General features: G+C 53.6%; 1 protein-coding gene across 1 annotated transcript in view; it reads left to right on the top strand.

Annotated features, from left to right (window-relative positions):
- Positions 1 to 5,967: 5,967 nt before the first annotated feature.
- The window catches only part of MAP1A (microtubule associated protein 1A), a 50,162-nt gene continuing 47,600 nt past the window's right edge, over positions 5,968 to 8,529 (top strand). Inside the window, exon 1 of the mRNA XM_058811019.1 lies at positions 5,968 to 6,103. Coding sequence (XP_058667002.1) covers positions 5,968 to 6,103 — 136 coding nt within the window. The remainder of the gene's footprint in view (positions 6,104 to 8,529) is intronic.

Raw genomic sequence — 8,529 nt, 5'->3', positions numbered from 1 at the left:
AGCAAGATAGCTAACCTTGGTAAAAGACTAAGGATGCTACTTGTATTTGCAAAACTAGCTTTATGTTTTGTGCTGTGTATTGCAATTATTGTGATGCAGACGCATTTAAAAGCTACCCGGCCAATTTCCGTACGCACTGTTCTCTGCGCCGTGACTTCAGAACTAACAGTGCCGGGCACTGACCGCTCTCGTGGGCCATGAGTCCGGCCCGCCGAGCTACCGACGGGAGAGCCACCCCGAGCCGCCGGCAGGACACCCACGTCCCCGGGGGAGCTGAAGCGACCGCCGCCTTCCGCAGTCGCTCCCGGACTGCGCGGAGCTCCTCGGAGCGTCCCGTCCCGTCCCGTCCCGCCCCGCCGGGGCGCCCCGAGCGCAGCGGCCGCGGCCGGGGCTGCCCAGACGGGGCCTGCGGCGCCCCAGCGCTCCCGGGCCCCGCCGCAGAGCTGCTCGCTCTCCCGACGGCACTCCGCGGAGCAACAGAACTCGGGTGATGAACACGGCGGCAGCCAGACCCGGGCCGCTGCCTTTAGCTGCTCCGGGCCGACCAACAAGTCTGACGCTGCTCCGCTGACATCAGGAGGGCGCCGCCGGCGGGACCGGCCCGCGGCCCGCCTCCCGCCCCTGTACCGCCCCGCACCGGCCTCCGCTCCGCCCCTGTACCTCCCCGCACCGCACCGCACCGGGCACCGCCCGGGCACCACCCTCCGCTCCGCCCCTGTACCGCCCCTGTACCGCCCCGGGCACCGCCCCTGTACCGCCCCGGGCACCGCCCCTGTACCGCCCCGGGCACCGCCCCTGTACCGCCCCGGGCACCGCCTTCCGCTCCGCCCCGGGCACCGCCCCTATACCGCCCCGGGCACCGCCCCTGTACCGCCCTGGGCATCGCCCTTGTACCGCCCCGGGCACCGCCCTTGTACCGCCCCGGGCACCGCCTTCCGCTCCGCCCCGGGCACCGCCCCTGTACCGCCCCGGGCACCGCCCCTGTACCGCCCCGGGCACCGCCCCTGTACCGCCCCGGGCACCGCCTTCCGCTCCGCCCCGGGCACCGCCCCGGGCACCGCCCCTGTACCGCCCCGGGCACCGCCCCTGTACCGCCCCGGGCACCGCCCCTGTACCGCCCCGGGCACCGCCCCTGTACCGCCCCGGGCACCGCCTTCCGCTCCGCCCCGGGCACCGCCCCTATACCGCCCCGGGCACCGCCCCTGTACCGCCCTGGGCATCGCCCTTGTACCGCCCCGGGCACCGCCCTTGTACCGCCCCGGGCACCGCCTTCCGCTCCGCCCCGGGCACCGCCCCGGGCACCGCCCCTGTACCGCCCCGGGCACCGCCCCTGTACCGCCCCGGGCACCGCCCCTGTACCGCCCCGGGCACCGCCTTCCGCTCCGCCCCGGGCACCGCCCCGGGCACCGCCCCTGTACCGCCCCGGGCACCGCCCCTGTACCGCCCCGGGCACCGCCTTCCGCTCCGCCCCGGGCACCGCCCCTATACCGCCCCGGGCACCGCCCCTGTACCGCCCTGGGCATCGCCCTTGTACCGCCCCGGGCACCGCCCTTGTACCGCCCCGGGCACCGCCTTCCGCTCCGCCCCGGGCACCGCCCCGGGCACCGCCCCTGTACCGCCCCGGGCACCGCCCCTGTACCGCCCCGGGCACCGCCCCTGTACCGCCCCGGGCACCGCCTTCCGCTCCGCCCCGGCACCGCCCCGGGCGTGGTCCTGCCCCCTCCGGCAACGGCTCTTACCGGTAACGCAAGGTATGTGTGTCCTTAATCTGTCGAAGGCTGCTCACACGAAAGCGTTCACCACGTGAATGCCACAAGAGAACGCTCAGATATTCCATCATGCCAGACGGGGCTGCGGTTGCCAAACCAAATTAACTTCGCAAGCGTTCACTTTATTTACATGCACATCACTTTCTCTGAACACTAGCAACCTAGTCAATCGCACAAAATGCACCACGAAATACTGCAATTAAGTTATTTCATTACAAGCTGGGATCGTGCAGTTTGTCTGCACCTTCTTCTGGAGAAATGTTGAAATGAGTGCTTGACTTAAAACTGAGCAGGAGAAGTTGTGAAAACACGCACAATTATGGTGGAAAGTGTGGCATCATCATTTCTTTGCAATGTTCAGTAAGGCTGCAGGCAACCTACATGGACAGTTTAGTCTGCAAAAAATGTCAGTAATATTCGATTTTTTAGACTTGTACTTTGCCTGACCATTTCAGCTGTATTATTTTGACTTTAGTTATGTGGAAAGATGAAACAAAGAGGTACAGATTCTCGCCAGTTTGTATTCGATATTTAATTGATTAAAAATCACCTTGGCATCAAAGAAGGACTGCCATAAAAGTACAAATTAGTACCTTTCAATGCCTGATAAACATGTCCTTTAATTCCAAAGCTGAGTCACTTGATACAAAGACTATACCTGATAATTTCATTGGCCCTTATATCCTGGCCTTGATCAGAGCTTTGTTCCAAATTGCACAGGAGATAGTATCTTGCCACACTTTCTGTAAGACAAAAATGGGAGGATAGGAGTAGTAGTCTGATTACCCATGGGATTAAACAGAAGCAAAAATGTGGTTTGGTCAAACTGAAATGGTTAGCCCTCTGTTTCTCCATCTTACAACACATTCTGGAAGTGTCAGTATAAACAACCATAAGACTCCATCTGTATATAAAAGCATTATCAATGCTGGTTTCTTGTGCTCCATGTAGGGATGGCTGTGTTCACCACAGGAGAGATCAAGACCTGAACAAAGTCCCTTTAGGTAGTCACCCAATTTTTCTCTGCTTCTTAGAAATGTCACGGCCAAAATGATACTATATTTCACCACCGTTAAAGGCATTATCCTCACTTGGGTACTGTCACAGGTCTCTGATTCCCTGAAGTATTTTTATTCACTTGGAAATTTTTAGCTGGCAAGCACAGGAAGTAATCCTTCCAGGCTGAAGGACTGAGGAATTGAAATAGTGTAGATTGTTCTTCTCACAGTATTATGAAAATCCTTTTGGCACTATTTTGATCCTACTTTCTAAATCTCCTTTTATAAAGGTTATTTACCTGTGACTCGTTGTCCTTCCGTTTGAAGTAATCCTTTAGTCTGCTTTTGCCCCTCTCCTTCTGTGGTGTTTGTCAGGACCTCTAATATCTGCATTCAGCACAGTCAGCTTTTGATTTTCATGGTGGTGCCAGCTACTGCTGCAGTGCATGAAAGCAGAAGCTTACACCATAATTTCTATACAGTTCTATTATATGGTTCTGGAGTGTGAATTTACAGGGGAAAGGAGGAACTCAGTAAATTGGAAATACCCAATTTCACTGTCTCATGCAGTGCACACACACTTAGGACACAAGCCTTTTCTACTGCAATTCTACCATGACCACAGATATCTCTGATTCACATTAGAAAGCAAGAGTAATACCATCATTCTATTAATTGATGGTACAGTAGAAGAATGCAAATGGATCACATTTGCAGAATTAGTGTTTTAATTGTAAAGTCTTCCCCAAATAGTCTCTGTTTGGATATTCTTTCTAAGCTTCCACTCCAGTTTGCATGTCTCCTGTTTCATTTCTCCTTGGCAGAAAGCCAGCTGGAAGAGCATCTCTGCACTGCAGTGAAAAGCTGCAGCTCTGGAAAGCTACCATGTCAAAAACAAGCAGCAAGTACTAAGACTGAATCACCAGAAAACAGAAGGTACTTCTATCAGCTGGTATGAAAATATCTGAATATTTTTCACCTTCATGTGTTGTTGTCATGTTTTCCCTCCATGATCTACAATCCTACTTTCATGATAGAATTCAATGTACTAGCATTAGAATTTATTTCCAGGTTTACTATTTTAATCACTTATTTACCTGTTCAGTGCAGTCCTCTAAAACTAAATTATTGCTGCCATGCAGGTTACAACACACAGAAATGAATAAAAACCCTTGTGATAAAGTAATTCTCCCTCTTTACAAGGTTTAGTTCATAAAATTCATAGCCTGTGATGTCACCATAGTTTAATGTGAAAAAGACCTATTGCATCATCTCCTAATTTATCTAAAACCTTTTGATTTAAGATTTTAATTTGAGAAAACTCCATAAGCTAGTAGCATCAGCTGTAGCCTGCAGAGATAATTGTTTTATATTTGTCTCCCTTTCTGTGGTTGGTTTCTTTTCCTGACTATCTTTTGTCAGAGTCCTGTGGCACTATAGGTTCATATATGATTGCCAAAGTGCCAACTTTCTGAACCTTATGAGGTTTCAACTGCAGTCTTGGTGGGCACAAAAGAATGAAAGAGAACAGGATGGTGACTTCTCTGCCCATCAAGTTTATAAACTATAGCTCACCTGTGGAAATCCTGTGCACTGCAGGGCAGAATCTGACACTGGTTTAGGAAACACTGCATATTATTGCTGACTTGTGTCATTTAATAATTGCTGGGTCGCTTTTCCAGACAAGGACATCAGCACAGGGTGGTTCTTCCTTTTTTGTCAGGAAAGATACAAATTTTTCTACCTGAAACTACTTTTTGGTGGCTCTCCCTTCAGCCTGTAGAAGTCTCATGCATTGGGGTTGCTCAGTTTTTGCGCATAACATGATAGGATCACCAGGGTTACAAGAGACCTTCAAGATCACCCAGTCCAACCATCCATCCAGCACTACCACTGTAACCCCTAAACCACATCATGCAGATACAGATCCAGATACCTCTTGAACACCACCAGGGTGGTTACTCCACCACTTCCCTGGGCAACCTGTTCCCATGCCTGGCCACTCTGACAGTGGAAACACTTTTTCTAATATCTAATCCATATCTCTTATGTCTCAGCTTAAGGCCATCTGATTTGAACTTCTTTTCAGCAGTGGCTGGCCAGAACTGTGAGCAACAAGGACTTGTGCCCAAAGATATGGCCTCTCTGGCCACCCCAGATAGTGAGAACTCCTACATACACCGTGGCCTGCCAGTACAGTCATGGGCAGCTCACATCAGCTTTGCACTGGCAGCTAGCAAAGCTCAGATTGTTCTTGTAGCTCATGGGTCTGGAATCTGGGAAATCCCATTATTTATCCTTGGAGATACACTTGCTTTTAATTGAACAGGTTCTTCTTAGAAGGAAGAACCACCAGGAGGAGATCTGCTGGTGAAGAGATAAGGAAGGTGAATGATAATACCAAGCCTTGAGTCTTTAGAACTGCTGTCTTCTATGGCTTTATTGCGAGTATTGGAACAACTCAACATCAAGCATTTAAAAATCTCCGTGGATTTCTGTATTTAAGTGACTAAATTCTAAAGTAAACTACAAGCCAACACCCCTTCGCCCTTGATTTGTTCTTTCAAAGGTCTGAGCCCCGCTCACGGTTTTGAGCATCCGAGCTGGTCGCTGTACCGCTCTGTCCATCGTGATGGAAGGAACCAAGACCCCGCGCCGTAGCGCCGGCGAGAGCTCACCGGCAATCGCCGCGCCGGCACGACCTGCCTTGGGCAGGCAGTGCGGGTGCACCAGGTCCGGGTCGAGACAGCGGCAGCGGCAGCAGCCGGGACAGCGGCAGCAGCCGGGACAGCGGCAGCAGCCGGGACAGCGGCAGCAGCCGGGACAGCGGCAGCAGCAGGCTCCCGCAGCCGGGACAGCGGCAGCAGCCGGGAGGGACAGCGGCAGCAGCCGGGACAGCGGCAGCAGCAGCAGCCGGGACAGCGGCAGCAGCCGGGACAGCAGCAGCAGCCGGGACAGCGGCAGCAGCAGGCTCCCGCGGCCGGGGCCGAGCGGGGCCGAGCGGGGCCGAGCGGGGCCGAAGGGGAGAGCCCCAGGGCGGGGCGGGGCGCGAGCTGAGGCGGGGCCAGGAGGGGCAGGCCACGCCCCCTCCGCAGTAGTGCAGGACCACGTGCCAGCTCGGCCAATCAGCGGGGGATTCGGGGCGCTTTAAGAGCCGCGCGCCAGTGACCGCGCGCTGCAGCAGCGGCCGCGGCGTTGCCATGGAGACGGCGGCGGGGCCGGTCGCCATGGTCACGGCGGCGCCGCCGGGCGGTGGGCGGCACGCGCTGCTGGCCGTGATCGGGGAGATCGGCACGGAGCCGGAGCGGGGCGCGCTGCGCGGGGCGCTGGAGCGCGGTGAGCACTGCGGGCACCGCGGGCACTGAGAGCACTGCGGGCACCGCGGGCACCGCGGGCACTGCGAGCACCGCGGGCACCGCGGGCACTGCGGGCACTGCGAGCACTGCGGGCACCGCGGGCACCGCGGGCACTGCGGGCACCGCGGGCACTGCGGGCACTGCGGGCACTGCGGGCACCGCGGGCACTGCGGGCACTGCGGGCACTGCGAGCACTGCGGCTGTGGCGGGGCCGGGGCCGGGGCCGGGCGGACCCATCCCTGCCCCAGCGCCGCGCAACTGCGCGCCTGCCGCGTCGTCCTCTGCCGCCGCCCGGGACGAGGCGGAGCTGCCGGTGCCCTCCCCGCCCGCGGCACTGCCGTCTGGCCGCTGGGCCTCATCCGACTCCTCCCGGAGGGACGGCGGCGCAGGCCCGCGGGCGGTGGCTGCGGGGCTGTCGGGGCCGCGGGCGGGGGCCGAGGCTGAAGCGGCGCGGCCCGGGCGGAGGGCGAGGCCGGGCGGGGCTCGGGTCCCCGGCGCACTGCGGGGCCGGTCTCTGCGGCGTCAGACGGCATTCCGTTCTTTTTCTCCCCTGATCATTGCTTTATATGCATTAGTGACTTGTAACTAACGCAGTTTTCGAACGTCTTTAAGCTTAAAGACATTTCTTGGTTCTCTTCCCCTCAGTCTTTATTTTATTAGTGCTTTGGAAGATTGCATCTTTTTTCCATCTTACCCCAAAATTTTGTCTTGTTGGAGGAATTGTCTTGCTGCACTGTTCGCTGTGGTCCCAGGGACGGCTGTGGACAGGGTCCCTTGTGGTATGGCCTCTCCCTGTCTATAGAGCAGCTGCATGGACCAGGGTGACACACAGTGAACTGCTTCGGGAATTACACAATTCAGGATAGGTCTGCCATAATATTTTTCTCCTCTGTTATCAATATTTTAGTAAAATCCAGAGGTCTTGGCAATGAATTAGTCTTTGTATATTAGACACAGTGTTGTTTAGAAGTAAGGGGGAAGAAGGTGCTGAATGACAGTTCTTCCCTTGTGGCAGTTTCTGATAGTTTCTGAGCAAAAGACAAAGGAGAGCTGATCAACCACATCAGGACCTTAAGGGCACATTTGTTCTAATAAGCAGCTAGTACACCTTTGAGAAATAAAGTAACAGCTTTCTGACTCACCTTCACTCTTCCCCTCAGCTCCCCACTTCCAAGGCACTTTGGTTTGAAATAACAGTCATAACTATTGGACAAACTGTGTTATTCAGAGATAATTCTGTGACTGTTTTCTTCCCAAGCATCAGCATTACTGCAGAACAGATGGACAGTGCAATTTAAGAAAAGGGTGGGTGTAAAAATGTCAAATATTGTCCAATTTCTTCACTTCCTGATTCACTTTTCCAGCTATCTCTGTTGGCAGGCCCCTTTGTTCATGAGGAATATTTCATTCCCTTTTTCAAGGGATGGCTTCAGGAGTGGTAGATCTGATTATGACCATCTGGCCTCTGAAAGACCTTCTTTGAAGGGGCCCCTCTTGCTTCCTGCCCAGCAGGATGGTCATCTTCACTTGGCACTTCACTGAACTGGTGTGCCAACCTACACCCTTATCCATTGTCTGAATCTTTGAAATGGTGACAGATCAGACTGGGAACTAAAGGATTTCACTCTAATTCTGCAGTCACATGCCAGAGAATTCCCATTGCAGAGGAAAAACCTGCTGTTTGACACATAAATTGTAACTGCCACAGTAGAGATAAGTTCTGCATTTGGCCTTGTCTGACTAGAAACCTGCTGAAATTCTGCCAAATGTAAACACTTCTTTCATTTGCATCGGAGGGAGCCATTTCAGCGGTATTAGTAAGTTACTGGCAGTAGAAGTGAATCACTCAGAGCTGGAAACCTGGATTTCAGTCTCTCCTCTTACATGGAATAGCACCTCCAGCAAGTTAGAGCTTTCCCCACTGTGAAATGGGAGAATGACCTCTAGTTAAAATGGACCAATATTTGCAAATTGAAAGATATGAAAAATGAGAATAGTTAAAATGACAGCAATCTTGAGACCTGTCAATAGTCAGCATGTTATGATGTTGTAGAGAGCTGGACTCTTGATTGAGGGAGTTCAAGCAATGTGGAAATGATGATTCCTACCAAAGTGTTAGCTGCTGTAGAGGGCTCATGTGAAGGTAGAACAGGCTGCTGAGCAGTGAATATAAAATGGATGAAAAAGCTAGGGTTTGTTTTGTGTCTGTTCTGTTGGCCATGGCACCCTGTCTGCATAAAAAAACAAAAAAACAAAAAAACAAAAAAACAAAAAAAAAAAAAAAAAAAAAAAAAACCCAAAAAAAAAACAAACAAAAAAAACCCCCAAAAAACAAAAAAACAAAACAAAACAAAAAAACCAAACAAAACAAACCCAAACCCCCCCTCCAAAAAAAAAGAAAAAAAA

This window comes from Ammospiza caudacuta, chromosome 10 (assembly GCF_027887145.1).
Source record: "Ammospiza caudacuta isolate bAmmCau1 chromosome 10, bAmmCau1.pri, whole genome shotgun sequence".
Lineage (NCBI taxonomy): Eukaryota > Metazoa > Chordata > Aves > Passeriformes > Passerellidae > Ammospiza > Ammospiza caudacuta.
Note: the sequence above shows the minus strand (reverse complement) of the source record. Positions and strands in the feature narration are given on the sequence as shown.